Source organism: Bacidia gigantensis, assembly GCF_019456465.1.
Source record: "Bacidia gigantensis strain McMullin 20006 chromosome Unknown contig_180, whole genome shotgun sequence".
NCBI lineage: Eukaryota > Fungi > Ascomycota > Lecanoromycetes > Lecanorales > Ramalinaceae > Bacidia > Bacidia gigantensis.
In genome coordinates, this window is record NW_025408596.1 from 528,818 (window position 1) to 553,505 (window position 24,688).

Sequence of the window (24,688 nt, forward strand, 5' to 3'; positions counted from 1 at the left end):
AATGGAAAAGGCTATTGAGAATCTACGGCACGCTAAGGAGATCTGAGTTCAAAATATCCAAAGGCTATTTGCTGCAGGAGTCTCCTGTATTCGTTTCGGAAACTTTGGTATTCTAATCAAGGTCCCCCGTTATGGGGTGGCAAAGACCGAGAAACATGCGTCCAAGGAGACTTTGGGCCAGCTCTACCGGCTAGCATGGTTGAAGGATAAGATGGTACTCGGTGGCACGTCTTGCTAGTATTGCTCTACTCACTGCTGAGTAGATTAAATCACTCCAGCCATCCCGTCCCGAACAATTTCCATGATCCGTTTTCCTACTGGACTCTTCTTTTCATCTTCCACTTCACCATACCCTCCATATGTCTTAGCGATTCCAACTAATACAACAGCCTCTTTTGCAAGCTACTCCTCACAGAATCCTCTTATACACGGAGATCCATTCCACGGCCTGCAAGCCACCTGTTCCACTTCGTGTCCACAAAATGGCTCGCATAGCTGGATCTGTTCTCGCCGTCCCTCCACATGGGGAGTATCATTCAGCTGACGCCCTATTTGACCGTCCACATTTTATAAGTGAAGTTCACAGGCAAATAGCGACGAGACCTCAGCCAGAAAAGCCTCGGAACGGTGTCTTGCTCACAAGTTTGACACATGGAAACCCCTTTCCTATCGGGCATCCAGGTCCATCTGGGCCTCCATTAATGATGGAGCCCACTCAACTTCCCCGAGCCTACCCTCCGGCACAAAATAATGCTGGACTTGCTTTCGACCATTTCGGTCCTCAACTATTGCCAGGGCCTTTCACTCCTCCTCCCCCATACGCCCCCCTCGACCCCGGAACTGCCGGTGCTCAGCACCCTTCATACAACGCCGGCCCGCCATTTGGGTTCCAAGGTGCACAACACGCACCAATGCCGGCACCACTCCTCCATCATCCAGGCATGGTTTTTCCCAGGACAACCTGGACTTCTCAGGCCGGCATCAGAGTTCCCTCTGACCTCGCTCCCGCTAATCATTCGTCTCACATGGGTTTGGGCGGCACTCAAAGCGCTCCCATCGATCTGACAGGGTCCCCTCCAGTATCCCCCAAGCCAAACAAGGAGCAGCAGCAAAAAAGACGTAGCCTTACCGACCAAGGGTACGCGTCTACGGATCCCATTCTCATATCGTCGCCTCAACAGCTTTCCGTTGACGATCATGCTGCGGATCCAGATGAGGTAGTTCCAGGACTCAAGGCTTTATTGATTGCAGAAAACAGGCATTTGGATATGGAGAAAGAGAGACGGAAGGAGGAGGAGCGGATGGCAAGGGAGCAGAGGGAAGGAGCGGGGGAGCCAGATAGTGGTCAAGTCCGGAAGGAACGCACCGAGGATGGTGGGGAGGAAAGGGCTGCTAAGCGTGTGTGTCTTTGAATTCAGAGCGGCTGAGTGACTAGTCAGCGTTGTAGACATTCTATAATGGGTTGAGCGGGGCCTTTATCTGTGAGCAGTGGGCATTGATTGGATACGCCATTCGCGTGGTTGGTCTATGTTTATAGAGCGGTCTTGCAAGTTGATTCCCAAGTTTGAATATTGATTTTAGCCGAGCTTTGTATTCTAGGGAAGCTGTCAATTCTTACCCTTTTGATTACTTCGTTTTTCTTTAAAGTTGTTTTCCTGATGGATAATGATACCAAAAAGGCACCATTTTTACCTTGACACGCGAATTCGATAAGAATTACGGCATGCTTCAAAGTGTACACTACCTACCAGCCATACTTCCCCGCTCCTTCCTTTCGATTCTTTATCCCTTCCGCAAACTTCTCCTCCAAAGCCTCCTTCTGCCCCACGGCAGAATTTACCAGCTGCTTCAAGCTGTGTTTGCCACCTCCCTGTATTGGCCGCACCGCATTATGCTGGACTGTCTCACCTGCCTGTCTGAGCGCCTCGTTGGATGCATACTCCTCGTCTATATTGACGTTGGTGATTTTGACGGCTTGGGCTGAGGAAGATTTGGTGGCGTTACGACCGAGGAGTTGTCGTGTCTGGGAAGGTGTCAGGTTGAGGGATGTGGCGATGGAGGAGAGCGATTGATCTTGGATGGGTGCGTTAGTTTCGGCTGGAGGTGCGGGTGAGTGGATGGTATTGCTCTCTTCAGGATGTAATGACGCGGCCGAGGGAAGATAGTCCTGGCTCGATACTTGGTAGAGCATCGGCTGGTAGTCCTTCTTCACTGTCATGTTGGGATCGGTCCGAAAGCCGTCTGAAGGTATGTTTTGACTAGAGAATAAAGAGATCTTTGGCGCAGGTTTTGCCGCCTCGCCATTATCTACATTTGCTACTACCGTCCTCGAGGGCTCGCTACTCTTGTCTAGAGGTCTCTTCTTTTGAGGCTTTCGCGCCACCGATAACGGTTTGAACATTGTCGCTTTCTTAACAGGGGCTTGGGCCGGGTCGGCCGATGTAGTATGAGGTGCAGTACCGATCGATGTATCTTCTGCAAGGGCTCTCCAATCTTGCGCTCCTGGGTCACCTTCGAAATTATCACTCCCATCGTCGGTTGGTGCAGGGTCTCTTTGAGGCATAGGTTCCCTTGTAAAACCTGGAGTCGCCCCTGTCTTAAGGCTTACGCCTCTCCCAAGACCACCACGTATGGAACCCTTCGCGTCCGCCGGCCGCTTCGGTGAGGGCAAAAGTGCATTGAAATCTTTGAGGCCACCGCCTTCAATTCTGGCTTTCTTCAAAGGTCGCTCATCGTCTGCAGTGCTCTTATTTTCAGCGGCCTGTTTCTGTTCTAAGTTGACGCGGATCTTCTGAGGGTTTGAACTATCAACGAGTTTTTGGAAGCCATGCTTTGAAGCAAAAGTTTTCGGCTTTGAGGCTGGCTGCGGTGGTGCATCTTGCTCCGATCCTGATTCCCCGGAGCTACCATAATCAACAAGTGCCATTTTCGCGATAATGTAGTTTTTCCTGGCTTGGCATAAGGTCTGTATAGAGTGAGTAGAAGTCTGGGAAAGAATCCTCTTCGGGGACCGCCACAGGGACCTCTGGTACCACGTGGGGGGCGGCGCCTACCCGGGAGCTACTGCACGTCATTATCAAAGGCGACTACTAACTACTAACAAGGTGACTAGAATGCATTTGGACCTCATCGAGACTCACTCCTTTGCTAGCTGAGGAACAGAATATGCCATCTCTACCTTCTGCCGTGCAATCGATATCTATGGAATTCCCGTTGGAGTAGAGATCTATAGAAATAAAAGCCCCATCTTGCACTCGAGATGGCTCTCCTCCAAAACGAAGAGTAAGCGAGCTGCATTCCCTCTCTTGTCGGATTTCGCATTACATATAAGAAGTTAAAACGATGCTACGTGATCGTTTTCTCTCCGTCAAACTGTTTCGTGGTCTGATGGAATGATATAGCTTTCTCATCTGGCAATTGCGTACTTCGTACTTGACGAACATTAAAGATGGTATTGGTGAACGCTTGATCAATGTGGATAACGCCATCTTAAATGATCCTAATTTTCGGGCTGCTGGCTGGTCCTCAAATGTGCCGGAAACCAAGCGAACTTATTCCCCACCAATTCCCACTGCTATCGCCTCTGACTATTTCAACGCGCCAAGATCGGCAGGACTGCCCCCTCCTGGCTTCAACGATGAGGAAGATGAGGGGGGCATGGTGACTGGACGGGGGAGCGCGGATACTGTAGGCCCGAGACCTAATGTGAGGCGGCGTAAACGCCGAGAACAACACGATGAAGATGACAGCAGCGACCTTAGCGACGACAGCGAGGATGATATCGAGAGCTCGCGAAGGTCAGGAAATATATTGAGAGCTCATCATGATTAGTTCTAAAATTTTCTAGAGCTGCTCAGCAAATCAAATTTGCCAAGATGCCCCTTCGAAATCGATCAGGCTCGTCACCTATCCGGAGCTCCTACAGGGACGGTGTCGAAGTCAATATCATCTCGCCGTCAAGGCGATCGCATGAGGGAAGGCTTCGTAGTGGATCTCTGACAGGAGTCGAAGCGGTCAAGCAACGCGCTAGAAGAGACACGACGACGAGTAGCGATTTCTCTTCCGAAAACGAAGTTGACCAGTCTTTCTTCAAGCGTAGACAGGTCAACACTTCCCGAGCAGCCAAAGCGGGAGAGCTACTTTCGCAAAAGCATGAAGAGGACGAACGCCAGCAGCAGATGCTCAATCTCACAGGTACCATCCACGAGGGTTCTGAAGCCGAAGATAGATCAGATATCTCGTCCGAATTTGGTGGTACTGCTGACTCCGAGTCTTTGCTTGACGACATAGCTGCTGGATCTCTGGACATGCCACCTCCTTTGAACTTTGGTCGTTCAGACTCGCCCTCTCCAAAAAAGCCCAAGACTCTAGCAACGTCTACTCTACAAGATCTTGGCCGTACAAGGCCTATTAGCACAATACTTCCCGTAAGCTTACTTGGTCAAGCCCTGAATGCTAGGAAAGCAAAGCCCAAAAATCCAGTTGAGCCCTTCGCAAGGCTATCTGGCAAAGGTGTCCCGGATCCGCTATACATTAGGATTTATGCGCCCTTCTCTGAGACTTCAACCAAACCAATAGATATGCCGTTGCTGAAGCACGTGCAGGACAACGAGTCGGGGGAGACACCTCAGACCAGTGTGGCGGACGCCATTGGATTGGCACTTTGGAGATACAGAGAGGCGGATCTCAAACCATTAATTGATGAGTCGAAGCTGAATGTCAATCGCTGGACGTTGAGGATGATTGAGGATGGCGAGGTCGACTTCGACTTTCCCGCTCTTGCACGGACCAGACCAATTACGGATTTCACATCAAACAACAACCGTGGCTTAAGAGGTCGATCGCGAGAGAAGCCATATGATGAGTTCGCACTGGTCGAAGCAAACGATGCGCAGTATCAGGAAAACAAGACTCTGACTCCCAAGTATGAGCAATATGCAACTCCTTCTAGTGACAGCCAGGAGCAGTCGGAACAAGTATCACCGCCTAGCCAGACATCCGTTGAAAGACCACAAATAAACTCTCCGACAACAGCACCGCGCAAACCTCCCACTATACCTGCAGACAAATCAAATCTACCCACAGTACACTCGACTCCCAGAATGGGGGCGCAGAAACAGCTGAAAGTCCACTTTACTTCTCTCGAAGCCGTGTCCCAGGTCACCACGATGGAAATCACTACAGACACATATCTAGCCGAGATACTAGACTCAGTTTGCAAGCGATGGAACCTCGACAAGGCCTACCACATCCTAAAAATCTATAACACAAACACAATCGCTCCTGTTGACCGCACTGTCGAAGCCCTCGGCTCGCGCTTTGAGCTGGACCTCGTCCGCCGGCGCTTTGCCAACGATGGCGCCATCGGCATCTCAGGTTCTCCAGGCAGCTCCTCACCAAACGCCCCTCTCCTCACTCCGTCCTCCGACTCTCCGAAGCGGGGCGCCGCAAAACGCACGCCCTTGATTCATCCTCTCGCCCAAGCTCGCACAAACGATCTCTTCTCCCCAAATCTCACCAACAGTTCCACCATGACAAAATATCGGCGCTACACCGTCACCCGCAAGCAACCCATGTCCTTCGCGCCATCTCAACAACGTATCCTGCTTATGGACGAAGACTTCATGCACATCCTTACGCCTGACTCTGCACCTAAGGGCACGCTTTTCGATGGTGCCACTAACAGCAAAGCGACGCGACAAGTGCCCTTTAGTATGATTGTGGGATGTAAAGTCAGTAGAAGGCATCCGAAGAGCTTGAGGGTCGTGGTTGCAAGAGAAGGCGGGCAGGAGCAGAAGAGGTATGATTTCGAGGCTGGGAATGTAGAGGAGGCGGCGGAGATTGTAGAGGACATCAGGCGTGGCATGGAGATTTATGGGGGCAAAGCGGCGGGTTGAGGGCATTTCATGTTGGTCAAATTTCTTCGTTGGAGTGTTTGGACAGAGAGAAGCCCTGGTGTGACTGGGATTGCCGCGTCGATGACATGAGGTTTGACTACGCTTGCTGATCCCGACTTATTGGAGGCGCTGTAAGCTGGGTGTTATACCATTGCTGGATGTTAGCATTCGGAAATAGTATTGCCTCCCTAAGCGTGCTCTATGTCTGACCGAATGCCGCAGTAAACAAATCCAGAGAGTCAAATCCTCAGTATTTCCGACTTTTGTTCTCTTGCTCTCTACCTCTGCTACGAATATATCTATCTGCCTTTCGCAAAATGTGAGAGTATTAAAAGCGTCATTTTTATTTCGTTCAAGTTTGGCGCTGATGGATTAGCAGCAGGCAAAATTCAGGGACATCGACTTCCAAAAATTCAAATTATTCCCAAGTTGGTATTGTTAGTAAGGAAGTCTACTTCTGATAGTGGCATGCTTATTATACTTTTCTGCTGTCAATGCTATCTTCAATGACATACGCCGCTGACAGACTTTTTTATGGCGCGATTTATAAGTAACGCTGCTTAAAGAATCATTCACTTTTGTAGTCTAAAACTTTCAAGAGTCTTGTCTAAGTACCCTGTCATGGCTGATCCTTAGTACTAGGAAGTTAAATTCAGACCAAAAAAACACTGCTCTTGTCTTTTCTGTATTCTAGACTCCGCTCGAGTCAGGATGGGAATTCTTACACTTCTATTGCTGCTTGATCTGCAATGTGTAGGTCACTGAGAGTTTCGAGCGACAGATCTTAGCCTTCGCCTTGTGGGCTAGTTAGTCCTCGTTCTGTATCGCCAGGTTGTGGTCTGTGAAACCGTTGAAGGCAAATTTTGCGGCAAATTCGCTCTCTCTCTATCAGATGACTTCCGTCTATAGATTTATACAGTCTAGATGCACAGGTGACCTCGTCCTCAAACAGCATTTCGTTGCTTGCTGACGCTACCGTATTTTGCCTGCCACGCAAAAAAGTACAGTAGGGCTGCCAGTGGTTGACCGACCAAGCAGAAACTGATCCAAAAGATGCAATTACCCAACATTTTACCGTTCGTCCCCTTCATCTTCTCTAAGGGTATCGTCATGGCGATCATGGGTATTTGCACGATCATACCGATAAATGCCACTCCTAGTAAATACATCAGCGGTGTTCCCATGGCACTTTGGTTCGTCTGCTGAGCCCACCTATGATATTATGGGTTGGGACTCCGACAAGCAGCTCGTGCAGGAAGCCGCTGAAAACGAAGACGCACATGCTTGCTGTGTTGGAAGACCAGCCTCTGGCAACCAAAGGCCCGTAAATATGCCTTCTCATAAAGTGGTACACTGGTTTGTTCCAGGTACGCCAGTAGACCCCAACGCTAGGACTATTCCACCAGTCGGCGTAGAATTGGCGGTCTCCAAACCGCATGATTTCAGCAAGTGCGTTCAGGGCTGAATGAAACACTGCAAAGAAGCCGGCGAGCCAGACGATCAATGATATGGTGGAGAGCTTCATAAGGCGCTCAGCAACACTCGCAAGATCCAGAGACGATATTTTGGAAAGAGAATTGTGGAGTAAAGGCGCCGCATATTGCGCACTTGCTAACCAGATGAAGATACTGAGGGAAAAGCATTCGGCAATTCGCTTAGCAACGTAGGACCACCTGATGATTTTGGTTCGTGGATAGACTGGTTGGTAAACCAGAGTCGGTGCCCACCAGAAGTAGCTAAGATTGGAAATCGAGATGTTCAATGGATACGGACAATGAGAATAAAGTTCAGGTAATGAGGCAGCGGCCTCCGGATTCAGAAGGGTATACCGCAGGTCGCGGTTCGTGAAAGCGTACGAGCAAATCTTGAGCCAGACAATGATAGCGTGAATCTGTGAGATGGTGCCTAGCAAAGGGTGATGGATGTAATTATAGACCGTCAGTGTTGTCACTAAGAGTGCGAGCGTGGCATTCACGCCGTGGGCGAAGGCGATGATTTTCCAAGTTGCTTGAAACTTCTTAGCGATTGCAGGTATCTGATGCGGTTTCTGGTCAAGGCGTTTTGCTCGAGCTATGGCTTCTTTCGCCTGCCGACCGGCGGCAAGTTCTATGGCGTAAGCAGCGTAGAGGTGGCATGGCACCATTGCATAAAGCAGAGTGCTAAGTATGAGATCCTGTTTAGAATAATCGTGACATCGTATACAGATCAAGACACCATATTTCATGAAGTTCTCCATTACCAATCGCAAGTTCATGACGACCAAAACAAGCACCATCAAGTTTCTGAATCCTAAATAATCGGGAGTCGCCTCAGCATCCCGACTCAAAGCGGACGCCCGCATCTGTGAGTGTACAGCTGCGACATGGAGATACTTCAAGCTGGCTGCATTCGGACGAACAGAATTTCCCTTTGATGATCGACGGTCTTGGGAGTCCTTGCTGGTGGCCTTCCTCGTGGAAGCTACATGGCCCTCGGCCGTGGCTGCGATGCTAGTCACTGTGGTGGCCATAATGGAAGCGATTCAAGTTACTAGGAGGCCTGACGAGCCAAAAATCGAATGATGAAGAGAAAGTCCCATAGCCCAAGGAAAGACGAAAGCCACCAACGCCGAAAGGAAGGAAACCAGGGTACAGATATGAGGGACGTGGAGAGATTGTTGATAACCGTTGGGGCCGGCCCACTTTTCTCACACTCTTATGCACGCTTATGCACGCTTATGCACGACATATGTCTTGGCGCGCTAGTACCCACCGCGCGGAGTGCAAGCTTGAAAGCACCTCCATATTTCCCATCCAATTGCGAACCAACCGGTCACTTGTCGAAAGGCAATCTTCAACCGGGCATGATCGGTCGCTGATTATGGAAAGAGACTTTTATCACGGGTTCGGAGGTGGTAACGAGCAGGGGGGGTTCAGAAAGCCATTCATGAGGAGTATGTTGCGTGACGCCTTTCACAAATTCTTAGCGGTTCAGTTTTGTTCATCCGAGCACATGCTTATCGAGGCACAGGAAATGTTACGGACTATGGTTCCTCGATGGTACAATGGATGCGATATCGCGAACAAAGATATAGGGGAGGGACGCGCCTCGAGACCGAGCGGCCCTTCGCTAGTCACGTAGTCGACATGCTACCACCTGGTGCTCGAAACCAGACTGCAGCGGACGCGATACCGCCAAAGATGCTTCATTCCTCCTTGAACAAGATCAAGCACCCTATTAACATCGTCAAATGGACACCAGAGGGCCGAAGACTGCTGACGGGGTCCAGCAGCGGCGAGTTCACTTTATGGAATGGAATGGCGTTCAACTTTGAGACGATCCTACAGGCTCATGACTCGGCCATCAGAGCAGCTGTCTATTCTCACAATGAAGATTGGCTGATCTCGGCAGATCAGGATGGCGTTGTAAAGTACTGGCAAACTAATTTCAATAATGTCAAAGTCATGCAAGCCCATCTTGAAGCCATTCGTGACATTGCCTTCTCTCCCAATGACAGCAAGTTTGTAACAGCGTGCGATGACCGTTCATTAAACATCTTCGATTTTGCAGAGGGTGCTAAGGAATCATCGCTTTTGGGTCACAATTGGGATGTCAAGGCCGTGGATTGGCACCCTACCAAAGGTCTTCTGGTCTCGGGATCCAAGGATCATCAGGTCAAATTGTGGGATCCGAGAACTGGCAGATGCTTGACAACGTTGCACGGACACAAGAATACCATAGCCAGGACAAAATTCGAACCAACTAGAGGTCAACTACTGGCGACTTGTGCTCGGGACCAGACTGCTCGGGTCTTTGATTTGCGTATGATGCGAGACATTTGTCTGCTGAAGGGAAACGAGAAGGACATCTCAACGCTTGCTTGGCATCCAACCCACGCTTCGCTTCTATCAACGGGCGGAGCAGACGGCAGTATCTATCATTATCTTCTCGATGAGCCTAATGCGCCTACAGGCACAGCGACCTCAATACCTCCATATGACAGTCTTGATCCATCCAACGCGCCAGCTCAGACAATTTATCCTGCTCACAAAGTCCAATATGCGCATGACTTTTCAGTATGGTCCCTCGACTGGCATCCACTTGGTCACATTTTGGCCTCGGGTTCCAATGACCGGGTCACTCGATTTTGGACAAGAGCAAGACCTGGTGAGACTGACTGCTTCAATGATAGATATCACCTTGGAGAGGATGAAGCAGCGAAACGGGGCACATGGGACAAGCGCGGCGGACGGAAGATGATGCACGAGATTGAGCAGCAGGAACTGGAAGATGAGGCAGAGGGACTCGAGGATCAGCAAATGCCCGTCAAACAATCAGGTCTACCGGGCTTACCAGGTCTATCTATGGCTATCAATGGTGAAGGCAATGGTATGAGGAATGGAAATCCTCAACCACATATACGTGGAGGGGCAGGAATGCCTCCGCCCATATCTGATGAACCTAACGCAATCGCATCAATGGACCCAGAACGCTTCAAAGCGCTTATGGCTAGCGGTGGTATCCTGCCTCCTCCCCCACTCGTCAACGGGCAGAATCCAGGTCTCCCCCCACCACCCTTTCCGAACTTCGATCCATCCAAGTTTCCTCCTGGCATGTTCCCACCTCCGCCACCACAAATGTATCCAACTCCAGCAGGTACTCTGCCTCCACCCCCGGGCAACCCTGGTGTCATGAACGTACCAGAGATTGCAGGTGACAACGGATCAACTGGTAGCTTGAGAAGAAGGGGCCCACTGCCTAGCCAACAAGAAAGTTTGATGATGGAGCAACAGAGGAATCGGTTCAGGCCTGCAAGATGATTTTAACAATACTCTCCCGAATGACTCAATCATCCCCAGTATCTGGCCCGAATCTTAGCTCACCAGCCATTGTAAACTGAGTGTGCAAGCCATATTGGTCTCGCATTTGTTCTATCGGCTACTCTTCTTGCTGGAGGAAGACTATCTCAGGCCAAGACTATCCGCCCAACAGAAAGCGAAAGCCCTTGATGCTGAAGCAAAGTTGTTTCCACGGGATGACCTGGGTGATAAATGCCGCATTTTTGAAGGACCTATCTGGTGCAGTATCTTGATTGTTCTGCTACGACAGACTGGAGCTATAATTGCTTTCGACTATTATACGTTCCTACCTTGCCTAGCCATCTATCATAGGTGCCATTATCTGAGTTGAAGCTGCTCGACCCTGCTGAAAAGCAGCATCTTCTGGCTTTCCATGCGGAGTGTCAGCAACAACATCAAGATTAGGCGGGCGGAGGTGTAAGGCATTCGAGCGGACCTTCAATCCTGATCTTGTGTCAAAAGTTCAGCGAAGGAGTGCAAAGGTAATGCACTGGTAAGTATAGTGGAATCTTTGCCATCTCTGGAGTAATGAATGCCTTTCTAAGCGAGAAATAAGTTCACATCCAGTCAGTTGGTGTTGGATGAAGCATTCTCTCAACTTAATAACGTTTTGAGCTGAGATTTTTCATACGATCCACTCATCAAGGCACTGACCCTCAGACGAGCAACATTGCAATTGTTCGCTTTCACTCGCGTCCGTAGGACGTGTCGAGTCTTGAAGCTAGCACTCGCTCTACTCAACCCATCAACAACTTCCAAGCCGTCATTCCCGCCAGCCCATGCAGTCCAAACTGCGCATACAAATACCAGAGCCCCTTATATCTCCCCTTTCCAGCCGGCTTCGAATCGTCGAGATAACCCTGCGTATACATCACCCTCGCTACAGACCATGCCACCCCTAGCACTGCGCTTGATACGGGATCTGTATCACAAAAGACATTAGTGTTTTCCCTTCTCGATCGTGATTTCCCTCCTTTACTCTTCTCCAGATTTCTAGTTGCATTGCTTCCGCAATGAATCAAGTAGAATACGAAGCTCAAGGGGAAAAAGGGATTCGCATACAAGTCAAGCCTCCCAAAGCCATACTCCCCACCATAAAAGGCCAATGTTCAAGGAATTGCGCATGCGCTCTCTGCGCACAATTAAACTGGTACTTCTCCTTAGACTCGGTTGCCTCAGTCGCAGTGGCGTAGGCATTTGGATATCCGATTTTGGACGACTGACGGTGTTTGACGACGATGTAGGCGTGCCAATAGTGAACTGTTGTTGAGAGGAGAGTGGAGATGATTACGTAGCTTGGGTATTGGTGGTTAGTATTGAGGACATCGGCAAGGGTGAGGGAGAAGGGGGCAAAGGAGGCCGTGGTACCCAAAGTCTGGTGAAATTGTAAGAGAGGCCATCTTTAAGAGGTGGAGGTATGGGTGAACTGGCTTGGGATGTTTCAATGTTGGAAGGAAGAGACTGGGCGAAGGACAAGGATTGAGGATTAGGCATATAAGTGTCAATTTTAAATGAGCTGTATAAGGTACTCCCGTCGGCACTATTCTCTTCCCGCGCCGACGGGCTTGAATTCGTCCTGTTCATAGCGGGGCTTGCGGAAGGACGGGTGCCCGCCTTACCGAAAATCACAGCAAGGCTGATCCGAAGCCGAAGAGCCACTGTCAAGCGATGGAGAAAGGTGAAAAGATGATACGGTGCGGGATACTGCATTAGGGTGTAGCACCAGCTGCAGCTTCGGGAGGGACCGTTGCTTGCGTGCAAGTTTGATGCAGCAGCTGTCAGCAATTAGCTTCACACGATGCCGACCATATCAGACCTCTTACCACCATCTTCATTGTATTGACTGACGCTCAAATCAAGATACGATGAGCGAAGTCGATGGCTTTCACTGCTATGATACAAGAAAGTATTTTCATTCAAAATCTCGTCCTTTTGTTCGCTCTATATACCGTCCATCCCACATAGCCACCAACGACTACGATACCAAACAGCACGATCTTTAGGAGGAACCATCTCCAGCTTCCTCTCTCTTTCTCCCCTCCAGGATTGTATGGACGAGCCTCAGGTACTTTCGGCTGAGTTGCTGATCCTTCCTTCTTGTTATCTACCGGTTTGTGGTTCCGTATATGTAAGTTGTGCGTATTCACACTGATAATGTCGTGATTATCTGACAACTCTCCTGTCTCAGCAGTGAAGCCTAGGTATGTCGTTTGTGGCAATTTGATAGCTCCTGTTTCGAAGCACTCCGTCCACTCATCGGGCGCAGCATCTTTCTTGTATTGCAACTCGACTTTCAATGATGCGTCTTGATAGTACGTCAATCGGATTTTTTTCGTCGGTGGGTCCTCGGCGCCGCGTATGCCTCTTGCCTGAATGCATGTTAGTCCTTGTTGTAAGGGTCTTGATTCACGAAGGTGGGTTTTCGTACCGAGCAACCTGCAAGCTCATTCTCTTTGCCATCATGGTCTTTGTCATATGTCACGCTGCTATTTCCAAGCATGGCCATCACGTACGGGAACACTGTCCCTGGCCTCGAATTCTTGTATGTGTCGATAAAAACGCCCAGCCCGTTAAATTGATCTCTACTGCCAAACACCTTGCCCGGTTGTGCTCTTTCCTCTGTCATCCATATGGCCATTCCATCGCCATGCAGATGCCCCGCCCCATGGATCTTAAACTCCATTTCCACCTGCCAATTGTTGGCCGTCATGGGCATTCTAGCAAAAAGCCATCCCATCTGTCCTTGTCGATCCGATGTGAGCCGTATGTATTGATCTGCTCGGATTATGGTGTCTTCTCCAAACTCAAAGTAGCGGGACTGCATGTCGGAATCGAGGTATGGAGCTTGGAGGGATTGAGAGCGGAGCTGTACGAAAACAACATATCAGTACTGCAAGCATATTTTGTATGTAGTGCAAACGTACAGGTATCTTCCGAATGCTCATATCGTCTTTCACCTCCATGGCCGCAAGTATCATGCCACACAAGGAGAGCAGCCATGACAGGCTGGTGATCCACCGCAGCTCCATGTTCAGAGTTTTGTCCTTTTAGGGTTTGATAGTATTATCACGACATAATAGATGGACGAGGAGGGATGAAGAAGGTAAGGATCATGGTCACGTGTGGTGTGGCATATTTGTTCAAGCTGTCCTTTCTCACATGTTTCACAACTCCGGGCTAGACTTCAGGCGCATTGCCCCCCGGACCTTGCCGCTTCCGCAGAATCTGCGGCCCTATGATGCTCCAGAAAAAAAGTCCGGTCATGAACGTCAGCACTCGATCCATCTCGGGGCCATAGTATTAGAGCTTCGCAAACAACCACTTCCTGACATCCAGGTTCTCTCTATTGACGGTCGTATATTCTCACCATGGATCAATCATCAATCAACACCCAATTCTCTGCTGACCCAAAGACCGCCGTCATACAACAGATACAACGCGAAGCTGCAATTTCGAATGCCAAACAGCTCATTACAGTACAGTCTCCGCCCCCTACCGACCACCGATACCAGGTGCAGGGTTTCCATTGCTGACTATGATTGCTAGAACTTAAACAATCACTGCTACGAGAAATGCATCCCGTCCCCTAGTTCCTCACTGTCAAGAAAAGAAGAAAGCTGCCTCACGACTTGCGCGGAGAAATACTTGGCTACATTTAACCAAGTGCATAAGACCTACGTACAACGAGCTCAGAGTCGATTACAGTCGGGTGGGGGGTTTGGCTTTGGAGGTTGAGCAGCATAACAGCATTGTGAGGGGAGGACAAATTTCTTGAATACTTGCATATGACATGAAATAGAGCTGTACGATGGAGGGCGAAGAATAAGATGCTGTACAAGTTCTCTCAGTTGGAACCACGACTTGAAAGCTCGGTAGAACGATACACATGAAGGCAACTGTGTTCACGTACTGCTAGGGCGCCTCGCTATGCCTCACTACGCTGCAAGATGCCAAGAGAGAAACTCATCTTCCAAACCGTCAGCTGTTAATCACTGGCAATATACCGCACTCCTTCTCATCTCGACGCCGGCAAGACCTTCTTACCCGGACTTGTCCCCATCAAGTCCTTGTGCCGATCCATATACTCCCTGACAATGATCGAGCAACGCACCTCCTCACACAATCTTCTTCTCCGCGTAGCAGGCAGCTCCGTGGCAAAGTCCAGCCCAGCAGCCCTCTCAATCGCATCAATCGGCACTTCAAAGTCTTTGAGAGGCTTCTCACTATCGATTCGCGCATTTGGCAGCACAAAAGCCCCAAGGCTCACGTTCCCCCCCGGCTTCCCATCCTCAGCGAAGATTACTTTGTAAAAGTGCGTGGGGACTGCGACATTTGGCGGTGATCCTATGACTTCGTACGAGACGCGCCATTTACCATCATCCGGATCTCGTTTAGGGAGGTAAAGCGGGCCCGTGACGATTCGGACGGAAGGGTAATTGTTCGTCAGTCTGCGGCAAAAATCCTCGAAATGTGCCCAGTAGTCCCTGTTGAAGCCGTCCCCAACCTGTGGGCACATGTTCGACAATAAGAACGTCTGATCGAGCGCGCTCTGGCTCCATTTTGCGTCCGCGGCTGGTACTTGGTGGCCGCGATCGTAGCCTGACCGGTAGTAGTCTTTCAATTTCGCGCGAAACTTTTCAGGGATCGTGAGGTCTTCCTCAAAGATGCTGTGTTTTCTGTCCGCATTGTTGGCAGATATTGAGGCAGGAGTGATATGCTCGGCGACCCAGATTGGGTTGCGCGTACGTCGATCGAAGGCGGAGGTTGTACTGAGGGTTGGGTGAAGGTCATTTACGGGGCCGGGAAAGCCGTATTGAAATAGGCCATTGGGGTTGACGGGAGGTATGAGTTCTTTGAGATGGTGAACCTGGGAAGGTAGGGGTGCTGAAGTAGTTGAAGATGGGAAAGGTGCTGATGTAGGCGTTGGATTCGGCTTTCGATTTCTGCCCGAAAAAATCGTGGCTGTTATAGCTGCGCCTGAGGCTGCAGAGGCAGCGGCGATGATAGCGAGTGTAGTCTTGGACATAGTAAAGCATACAGAGCTTACTAGGAGAGTGACGGCGCACCGTCAACTCTTATAGAGTCCTCATTCACAGGCGTAGGCAGTCGCGAAGATGCTGAAGACGGCGCGTGATGTAGAAGTCGTGCCTGAGCTTCTGACCCAATCATCTGCTTGGGGAAACAGCGGTCGCTAGGCTGGTGCTAGTGGACGTCATTCACTTGTCAATCGATTAGCACTTCTTGGAAAATGTACCCTTGTGTCCTTCTCTACCTCTTCCCTATAAACCACTTAACAACATCGTGCCATTTAATTGCTATCCTTACACTCGTTTGTTTGCTGCGTCTGATCAACTCCTGACTATCCGAATTTGCGGCCCTGAGCTCGCCCTACCCTGCTGCTCTCCGCAGCAATGGGGTTAGAAAATGATACTCGAGGATGGATAATGACGTGCGTCAGTGGTATAGGTATGTGCTTCTCAAATGAAATCAGGCAGAAGCGTTGTTGATAGGCAGTAGCTTGCGTCGTGGGAGCGAGTATCATATGCGTGGACCTGATCATTCAAAGGTTTCCCGGGAAGCAACATTTTCGGATACAGGACAGCAATGGCTTTCTTGCTGCATCTTTGAGTCTTAGCTTCGGAGTCATGCTCTTCTCGTCTTTGAATAACATGCTCCCAGAGGCTCAGACGTATTTGGAGAAAGGACTGAGCTCGAAAGCTACCGCTCCGTGGATATTGATCGTGTGCTTTTTGGGAGGCGTCGTGGGCATACAATTCTTCTCTCATGTCCTTCATCAGTACATTCCCTCCCATGTTGTAGACTGCGATCATACGCATGGAGACGATGAAATGGAAGAACATGACCACGACAAACACGCAATGCTCAACGGACACTCATATCAAGGCAATGGACACGCTGACGAAAGAACGCCTCTTATGTCTCATACAGAGCATGATCTGGAACAGAATATGGCTTGCACCTCAAAGACGAATGATCATGATCCTCCCGCATCTCGAAGACCAAGTCTACAGCCTACACTTTCGACCCGCGTGAAATCACTTATTGGTGGGGGCAAGGCATCATGTATCGAAGATGATCCTTGCTACGGCTATAGTGATCCATGTGGAGATGAGTGTGTTAAGGTAGCAAGCAGGAGTCCTACACGAGGATTTGGACGGTCCATGAATCCAGGCTTTTGGCGTCAGCCAACCCTTCTGCGCACAGCTACAGCTGGTCGAGTACGACCCACGCCAACGCATACTCAGACATCTGGCGGGGAGACTCGGTTTCTGGATCCTCGAGCGCCAGTTGCGGTCAGGTCGTCGATTTGTGAGTCTAAGTCGTCTACGATGGCTGAATCTCGCGGTCGAGAAAGGATCCGTGGGACCTCTGCTTCACACCTGGATCTTGAGCGAGCGGCTAGTGACGTAGCGAGTGATAGTGGAGAAGAGGAGTCAACAGCGTCAACCGATTCGTCAACAGCTCACGATGCTTCCCACCACCATCATGTTCCGAGTAATGCCTTTTTAGCGATCGGCCTCCAGACTTCAATCGCAATCGCTCTGCACAAACTACCAGAGGGGTTCATCACCTACGCAACGAACCACGCGAACCCTCAACTAGGGTTCAGCGTCTTCATGGCTTTATTCATTCATAACATCACCGAAGGCTTCGCAATGGCACTCCCGCTATATCTTGCAATCAACAATCGATTTCAAGCTATGCTCTGGAGCTCGCTGCTCGGCGGTGTTAGCCAGCCTTTCGGCGCCGGTGTTGCTGCGCTATGGTTCAAACTGGCAGGAACGGGGGGAATGAAGCCGGGTGATACTGTCTATGGATGTATGTTCGCTATTACAGCAGGAATCATGGCCAGCGTCGCTCTGCAGCTGTTCCAAGAGAGTTTGACTTTGACCCACAATCGACATATCTGTACGGCCTTCGCGTTTATTGGGATGGGAATTTTGGGAGTCAGTCACGCTTTGACGGCTTGATGAGGTACTGGGCAACATTTGAACTAGCGCGGAGTTACTGGCGCAGGCGGTAGATTGTATACTCTTTGATATATCCAAAGTAGAATTCAGGGGTCAGTCACCCGCATGAGATTGACGATGAAATCTTACGAGATACATCTGACAGATCTCACCCATGAGCCTATGAGGTCTTGCATGCACCTGACGACGTTCCCCTTCGCTCGCAAAGTCGGCAAGATGGAGGGCCATTCACTTTATTCTCCGATGCGGCCTCTACAGCCGCTTTCGGCCACACGACCAGTGGGACATCTCTTGGCACTCCATCTTGAATATTCGATGCCCTTGCCGCAGTCCACCTGGTCGTGTCTGCTCTGGCTTACAGCTTCTGATATACCCATCTCATGGGGTGCTCAGTCATCGTTTGCCATTACCATGAGATCTTCTTCTCTTGACGTAGATACACGTGCGATGGAAAGCGACGACTGAGATATCGAAGCATCTAACGCTCGAAGCGGCTAAAACGCAGGGTGATCGGCAGAGAGCTGCGCTTCCTCTTCCTTCCTACCAATTGCAGTCGAGACCGTTAGCATCGATTCCTATCTTCACCCACCAAGACACAGACACACCAAGACCCCTCTTCGCAACTCTGAAACTGCAGGCACCCTCCACCATTCTTTTGCTTGTCATTCTTCCTACCTGTATCCACACCAGCATTACCTCCCCTCTTAATCTTTCCTATTCCGCTGCGCTGGCCACACTCCGAGTCTCTGCCCCCCCCGCCATAGACTGACCATCCAACCCCGCCATTTCTCCGCCTCTGCCGTTGACTCCAGTTGCCCACTTTTTGACCGTCCTACCACCCAACAGGTCTCCATTGTTCACTTTGTTCCATATCTGATCACGTTCAGTCAAGTGAATGGCAAACGAAGCACCTACCCGCCTCATACGCACGAATTAGAACCTCCTGTGGGACCGTTTCCATTCCTCAGACCAAACAAGCCACAAACAATCCGCAGAGGCAGCCACACGTCAATTAACCGCAAAGGACTACAGTACCTTCCCTTCCCTAACGACGCTGCATCCTCCCGATCGCACCTGCCTAGACCTTCATGCCGACTCTCGGATTCTTGAAGAAGAAAAAGACAAAAGAAGGTCATGATTCTCACGAACCATCCTCTCCCGTTGACCATCATCATCACCAACCTCATCATGCTGCTCCAGCGGTAGCTTCTGCACACAAGGAGTCTCTTCAATCCGCATCACCCGGCACAGTCACAACAGCAAACAGCTCCGAGAAGGTAGGCGACCCAATGCAGCTAGATCCGACAATGGCCACAAACCCAACCTCAGCGCCGCGCAGCGGGGAGCCTGGCGACCCGACCACGATCGGGGGTTACGACGGAGCGTCTGCAGCCTACAATCAAGGGCAGACGAATGGCGCGAGCGCATCTCCCGTTGTGCCATCAAATCATCAACCTTCCGTACCGCGAAATACCAAGGGCAAGTACCAATTGACCGACTTTGCTTTGAAGCGAACATTGGGGACTGGGAGCTTTGGGCGGGTGCACCTGGTCCAATCGAACCACAATCAGCGGTACTACGCTGTGAAGGTATTGAAGAAGGCTCAGGTTGTCAAAATGAAGCAAGTAGAACACACGAACGACGAACGCAAAATGTTATGCAAAGTAAAGCACCCCTTCCTCGTCACCCTTTGGGGCACATTCCAGGACTCTTGGAACCTTTACATGGTGATGGACTTCGTTGAAGGTGGTGAACTCTTCAGTCTTCTGCGTAAATCGCAGGTAAGCAGACCTTCGCATTCCCTCTCGCAAGCTGACCAGGCGCGTAGCGTTTCCCAAACCCTGTTGCCAAATTCTATGCTGCTGAGGTCACCCTCGCTCTGGACTACCTACATTCACAGGGCATAATATACCGAGACCTAAAGCCCGAGAATCTGCTTCTGGATAGGCACGGTCACCTGAAGATTACTGATTTCGGGTTTGCCAAAGAAGTGCCAGACATTACCTGGACGCTCTGCGGTACACCCGATTATCTTGCCCCGGAAGTTGTTGCTTCGAAGGGATACAATAAATCCGTCGACTGGTAAATATTAGACCGTCCCGTCAGTAGCACTTCTGATTGAGAATTATAGGTGGTCATTGGGCATACTCATATTTGAGATGCTATGTGGATTTACCCCTTTCTGGGATGGCGGATCACCAATGAAGATCTACGAAAACATCCTGCGAGGGAAGATCAAGTACCCGCCTTATATCCATCACGACGCGCAGAATCTACTCGAAAGATTGATAACTCACGACCTGACAAAACGACTTGGCAATCTGCACGCAGGTTCAAAAGACGTCATGAATCACGCCTGGTTTCAGGAAGTCACGTGGGACCGCTTGCTGAAGAAGGAGATTGATGCACCTTATGTGCCTCCGGTTCAGGGCGGCATAGGAGACGCCAGCCAATTCGACAAGTATCCCGAAGAGACAGAGGAGTACGGACGAAAAGGTGCCGATCCGTAAGTGATCCTGATCTCTTCGAATGCCGAAAATCCTAATGTCCTTAGGCATGGCTACCTTTTCAAAGAGTTCTGAAGTTCGAAAGTGGATCGACCACATAGGTCGAGTTTTGGAATGCGATCATGCAGTAGTCTTGGACACGCCGCTATGGGACTGGGTATCTATTATTGGATGGTGGGTAAATTTAAAGCATTTCATACTGGGCAAGGAGTTCGCAAACCATTGACTGTGTGGACGTACACACGTGTAACGATACTTGATCCGGCTGGTTGCTAAGTGGCGAGGCTTTCTCTGCGCCGGCATATGCTAGAACTCGGTCTCAGCAATCGAGAGGCCAAATGGGAACCGTGAGTAATGTTTCTCTGCGTCTGACTCACGCGAATAGCGTCGGAGAAGCTGGGAGAATAATCCTTACTGAAAATCATTTAAGAGCATCAAAGCATAATGAAATGCTTATGATTTTCTCATACAGCTTTCTCCCGCAGAATCTGGCGCTACAGTGGGTATCTTATGCAAAACTCCATGTCTCACGACTTGCCCTTCGAGTCACCCCATAATCGATCAACCACTTGAAATACAGCGGTCACTAACCCCATCGCCTCCTTGTCCAATCCCCCTGGCCCAGCCCTCTGTTGCATCTTATCCGGATGCCATTTCACCCTCTCCTTCTTTAACACGTCCACCAACTCTACCGCACCCCCTTTGCAGCTTGGGGCGCATGTCGATAAAATAGCTCAATGCCCTCCTTCTCCACATCCTCCCACTTCCCCGACTCAACCGGCCACCTGATCACCTCCCTCGCCCTTCTACTGCCCTGTCCACCACCCTTATCCTCAGCCTGCACTTCCTCCTCCCAAGCCCCCAAATACCCCTCCCAAACCCCCCTCCACCTTCCCCTCTTTCTCCTCTCTTCCCCCCTCCTCAACGCTTCCTCAACCCCTTCCTCCCACACCCTCTGCTCCTCCTCCCTCTGCTTCTGTCGCTGCCTTCCCTCTTCCCTCCTCTTCCTCTCCTCATAAATATACTCATGACTCTTCTCCCACATCTTCCCCCGCACATATTTCACGTACTCTTCATCCGTCATGCGCTCTAATGTCGTCTCTCCATCTTCGTTCACGGATGTGGTCGGGAGATAGGGCGAGTAGGTGTGCACGGGCTGCCCGTAGACGCCTTCCCAGTATGCGGCCCCTTCGTCGTCGGCGAGGGCATCGAAGAGGGATTCGCGGAATGCAGTGTCTGCATCTATAGGGTCTTGTCGGATTGGGGAGGGGGTGCGGGGGGTGTGGGGGCGTCGGCGGGAGCGGTGGTGATGGCGGTGGTGATGGTGATGGCGGGGGTGAGAGGAGGGGTGATTTTGTGAGGAGGATGTGGGGGATCTTTTGCGTTTGAAGCGGAATGGCTCTGTGATTGAGGGAGCGGGAGAGGTAGAGTCGATATCACAGGGTGGCGGTGAGGCCATGACTAGGCCTGAAGGGACGGCGGACATTCGAGAAAAATATCCCATAGTACTAGGTCGATGGATGAAGGAGGTGATGCGATATGATGGATATTACCCAGTCATGATCAATTGTACAGCTGGTTGATGCTTTTAATGCAGCCCCTGAGAATTTCTGCAGCCTTGACTACCTACTCTCGCTTGCCAGCCATTATAATCCTATGGGCACTTCAAAAAGGATTGCCGTCACAAATCTCGATTGATTTGAAGAAATCGCTATGAGACGAATACAACAATGTTTAGTGTAATAACTCTAGACCGTCTATACATTACTTTCGAAACTCTGCCAGCTCTGTTAGAGAATGTTGGAAGGTAGTTCGATCCATCGGTTTTCATCTAATCTGCTGGCTTTATCTGATCATGATTCATTGTGCCCATGCAATATGTTAGACACGATTTTGGCGACAGCCCAAACCTTCTCCTCCTCAAATTTGCCCCCAACAACTTGTAAGCCGACAGGGGCGCCATCATACGTATCTGCATTGTCTAAAGGACCATCAGTCAAGAGATAATCAATTCAGGTTGATGGAACTCACAAGCTTCCCAGTTCTTAGCATCAGTCTCATTAAGTGGCTCGAAGCCTTCGTCCGCCTTGTCCACATTCTTGCTTGCCCTGGTGACTGGTATTACTACCACGGAATAATTCAAGAGGTTGATTGCCTCAGTGTACGCTGCGAAATGTTGGTATTTAGGAACGTCTCAACAATGCAGGAATCATCTCTTACCTGTGTGGTAGTATTTCCCTGGAATAACTGCAGCATGTGGTGCTACAGGCATTATGACTGCATCAACGATCTGACCTGGTAGACATTAGCCTGACCGCTTCATAAGAGTAGCCCATATTTTACAACCCGTCTTCTAGTGTTTGCGAGTTCCAGTAGTCCGAATAGGCTTCTTCGAGATCCCTCCCTTGCATTGTCAATGCTTGCAATTCGAGCACTGACGTTGGGTCTCTAAGCTTGAAAGCGTTGCGCAATGGAGGAGGTATCAATGGCTCGCCAGAAAGGCCCAGTTGTTTGTGAATATCATGAGCACCATCTGTTGTCAGGAAGGCGATCTGGTTGTGATGATAGAGGTTAGCAAAATTACCTTACCTTGTTAGAAGTGCTCACGTGGATCTTCTGAGCGAGCTTTTGAGAAGGCGGCTTCCACTCAATTATCTAGCATTCTGGTTAAAATAGTCGCAAAGGTAAGGGCTGTTTTCAAAACGTGCCCTATGGCCAGCTTTCTTGATCGCATTTGCGACCATGTGGAGACCTCTTTGTATTGGTGGGTGAGGCGTAACGACGCCATCGTTCCAATATATGCCAAACTTCAAAGGCATCTCATTGTCAGAGCTCCCATTTGCAGCTGCTCTTGACAGCGTCCGTGTGACATCTTTTTCACGCCACGGAATTGGCATAACGTATGGGTCACGAAGCCAAGGTGATATTGACAAGACGGAACTCATGATTAGATGTAGGGCGTCTAGTGTTGAGCTCATGAAGCCTACCGCTGAAGAATACGTCGTTTGACCTGGTGTCTAGGCCCACAAGTCAGACGAGAACTGATTAAATCTTGGTTTTGTGCAACTTACCACATTGGCTACATCACGGTATGAAAATCGACCAGGCGTCGGCTTGATCGAGAATATACCACAGAAGGCCGCTGGAATTCTCACAGAGCCACCTATATCTCAAACGTCAATTGAGGTGTTCTCTGCCACTTGGGGGCATGCTCACCAATATCTGTGCCGAGTCCCAAGGGACTGCCGCCCAATGCCGACAGGGCTCCTTCTCCTAGGGCGCTTAAGCATAGCCTTTCATAAGTTTGAAATCGTAAGGATGTTTACCTCCGGATGACCCGCCACACGACAGCCTTTGATTGACAGGATTGAGGGTAGTTCCAATCAGGTTGTTTATTGTCTCCCCATACTTTGATCTCATGTAAGCATGGCTCTGCCCAAAAGTGTGGCCCATGTAGGGTAGAATTTCAATCTTACTAGAAGTGTCTGTACTAGACTCGTCTACTTAATGTCAGTACTGATATTTGGACTCCGAAAGCTTTCACGAACCTTGCAGTAAAGGACAGCGCCCAATCGTAAAAGTTCAGATACAATCTGACTGTCAACTTGATGTACTAATCTAGGGTCTTTGCTGCCTTCATATGTGTCAAGCCATCCAATGAATGCCATGGAGGTATCAATACCACGAACGTGAAATTGATCTTTGAGACTGATAGGTAAGCCATGTAGAGGGCCAATAGTGGTTTTGTGCTGATCATAGTAGGCATCTAGTTCTTCTGCTCGCCGGAATGCTTGGTCGAAGAAAATCTCGTGCAGACAATTGTTCTATTGGCGAGTAGTTATGTCAGCAGGACGCGGATCAGTCGTGCGGCATGAGCGGAAAAAGTACCAGGGCCGGCAATGCAATGGCCAGGAACAAGGCTAAAGGACGATTTGATTCACATCAAAATGGAGTGTATCAAGGTTTTACTTGAACCCAGAGTTACTTTTTCAATCTTTAGTCACCTACAATTTGCTGCGAAATTGCTGTTCTCTTGCAGAACGCTCGAGTAACCTCCAAAGCACTGTATTTTCCTGCCTGGATCAAAGCCACAAGAGAAGTCGCAGGACGATTGGTTATCAAGATCTCATCAGTCGAAAGGTGTCCTTCAATGAATTGCCCCGTTAAATTCCTCTCTCTTGATGCTTTTTCTAATGCTGACTTCTCGAGCAGCCAGTCTCGAGGGATTTTGGCATGGGTATTTGCCCTCTTCGCCGCAGCAGTGGCCTCCCAGGAAGATTTTCCAAGCCGCATGATGCTAGAAAATGTTTGCTTGATACGAGAAATCAGACAAAAGTGCCACGTCGTCGTATAGATCGTAAGTAAACTATGTTCAAACGATTTTCGAGAGTAAAATGACCATCCTCACAGATTTTCACTAGGTATGGGAACAGGATTGGAGCAAGTGTTTAAAG

The 24,688-nt window shown here is 49.8% G+C and overlaps 11 protein-coding genes across 11 annotated transcripts; 5 read left to right on the plus strand and 6 right to left on the minus strand.

Annotated features, from left to right (window-relative positions):
* Positions 1 to 482: 482 nt before the first annotated feature.
* Positions 483 to 1,412, plus strand: KY384_003091 (uncharacterized protein; the record flags this gene model as incomplete). Its single annotated transcript, XM_044811612.1, has 1 exon — positions 483 to 1,412. One exon carries the CDS (start codon positions 483 to 485, stop codon positions 1,410 to 1,412), a length of 930 nt encoding a protein of 309 aa, XP_044670745.1.
* A 332-nt stretch (positions 1,413 to 1,744) lies between these two features.
* KY384_003092 (uncharacterized protein) lies at positions 1,745 to 2,926 on the minus strand (the record flags this gene model as incomplete). Its single annotated transcript, XM_044811613.1, has 1 exon — positions 1,745 to 2,926. The coding sequence occupies one exon, from the start codon at positions 2,924 to 2,926 to the stop codon at positions 1,745 to 1,747; it is 1,182 nt and encodes a 393-aa protein (XP_044670746.1).
* Positions 2,927 to 3,259: 333 nt separating this feature from the next.
* On the plus strand, positions 3,260 to 5,897 carry KY384_003093 (uncharacterized protein; the record flags this gene model as incomplete). The annotated part of the gene is made up of 3 exons (XM_044811614.1): positions 3,260 to 3,282; positions 3,402 to 3,797; positions 3,848 to 5,897. The coding sequence occupies 3 exons, from the start codon at positions 3,260 to 3,262 to the stop codon at positions 5,895 to 5,897; spliced, it is 2,469 nt and encodes an 822-aa protein (XP_044670747.1).
* Positions 5,898 to 7,065: 1,168 nt separating this feature from the next.
* Positions 7,066 to 8,406, minus strand: KY384_003094 (uncharacterized protein; the record flags this gene model as incomplete). Its single annotated transcript, XM_044811615.1, has 1 exon — positions 7,066 to 8,406. One exon carries the CDS (start codon positions 8,404 to 8,406, stop codon positions 7,066 to 7,068), a length of 1,341 nt encoding a protein of 446 aa, XP_044670748.1.
* A 350-nt stretch (positions 8,407 to 8,756) lies between these two features.
* KY384_003095 (uncharacterized protein) lies at positions 8,757 to 10,696 on the plus strand (the record flags this gene model as incomplete). The annotated part of the gene is made up of 2 exons (XM_044811616.1): positions 8,757 to 8,829; positions 8,907 to 10,696. The coding sequence occupies 2 exons, from the start codon at positions 8,757 to 8,759 to the stop codon at positions 10,694 to 10,696; spliced, it is 1,863 nt and encodes a 620-aa protein (XP_044670749.1).
* A 1,955-nt stretch (positions 10,697 to 12,651) lies between these two features.
* Positions 12,652 to 13,764, minus strand: KY384_003096 (uncharacterized protein; the record flags this gene model as incomplete). The annotated part of the gene is made up of 3 exons (XM_044811617.1): positions 12,652 to 13,104; positions 13,164 to 13,601; positions 13,660 to 13,764. The coding sequence occupies 3 exons, from the start codon at positions 13,762 to 13,764 to the stop codon at positions 12,652 to 12,654; spliced, it is 996 nt and encodes a 331-aa protein (XP_044670750.1).
* Positions 13,765 to 14,750: 986 nt separating this feature from the next.
* KY384_003097 (uncharacterized protein) lies at positions 14,751 to 15,761 on the minus strand (the record flags this gene model as incomplete). Its single annotated transcript, XM_044811618.1, has 1 exon — positions 14,751 to 15,761. One exon carries the CDS (start codon positions 15,759 to 15,761, stop codon positions 14,751 to 14,753), a length of 1,011 nt encoding a protein of 336 aa, XP_044670751.1.
* Positions 15,762 to 16,380: 619 nt separating this feature from the next.
* Positions 16,381 to 17,727, plus strand: KY384_003098 (uncharacterized protein; the record flags this gene model as incomplete). Its single annotated transcript, XM_044811619.1, has 1 exon — positions 16,381 to 17,727. The coding sequence occupies one exon, from the start codon at positions 16,381 to 16,383 to the stop codon at positions 17,725 to 17,727; it is 1,347 nt and encodes a 448-aa protein (XP_044670752.1).
* A 1,088-nt stretch (positions 17,728 to 18,815) lies between these two features.
* Positions 18,816 to 20,237, plus strand: TPK2 (cAMP-dependent protein kinase catalytic subunit; the record flags this gene model as incomplete). Its single annotated transcript, XM_044811620.1, has 3 exons — positions 18,816 to 19,508; positions 19,556 to 19,809; positions 19,859 to 20,237. 3 exons carry the CDS (start codon positions 18,816 to 18,818, stop codon positions 20,235 to 20,237), a joined length of 1,326 nt encoding a protein of 441 aa, XP_044670753.1.
* Positions 20,238 to 22,087: 1,850 nt separating this feature from the next.
* KY384_003100 (uncharacterized protein) lies at positions 22,088 to 22,506 on the minus strand (the record flags this gene model as incomplete). The annotated part of the gene is made up of 3 exons (XM_044811621.1): positions 22,088 to 22,215; positions 22,266 to 22,400; positions 22,455 to 22,506. 3 exons carry the CDS (start codon positions 22,504 to 22,506, stop codon positions 22,088 to 22,090), a joined length of 315 nt encoding a protein of 104 aa, XP_044670754.1.
* Positions 22,507 to 22,885: 379 nt separating this feature from the next.
* KY384_003101 (uncharacterized protein) lies at positions 22,886 to 24,527 on the minus strand (the record flags this gene model as incomplete). Its single annotated transcript, XM_044811622.1, has 7 exons — positions 22,886 to 23,251; positions 23,306 to 23,397; positions 23,451 to 23,507; positions 23,561 to 23,666; positions 23,711 to 23,734; positions 23,783 to 24,058; positions 24,243 to 24,527. 7 exons carry the CDS (start codon positions 24,525 to 24,527, stop codon positions 22,886 to 22,888), a joined length of 1,206 nt encoding a protein of 401 aa, XP_044670755.1.
* Positions 24,528 to 24,688: the final 161 nt, after the last annotated feature.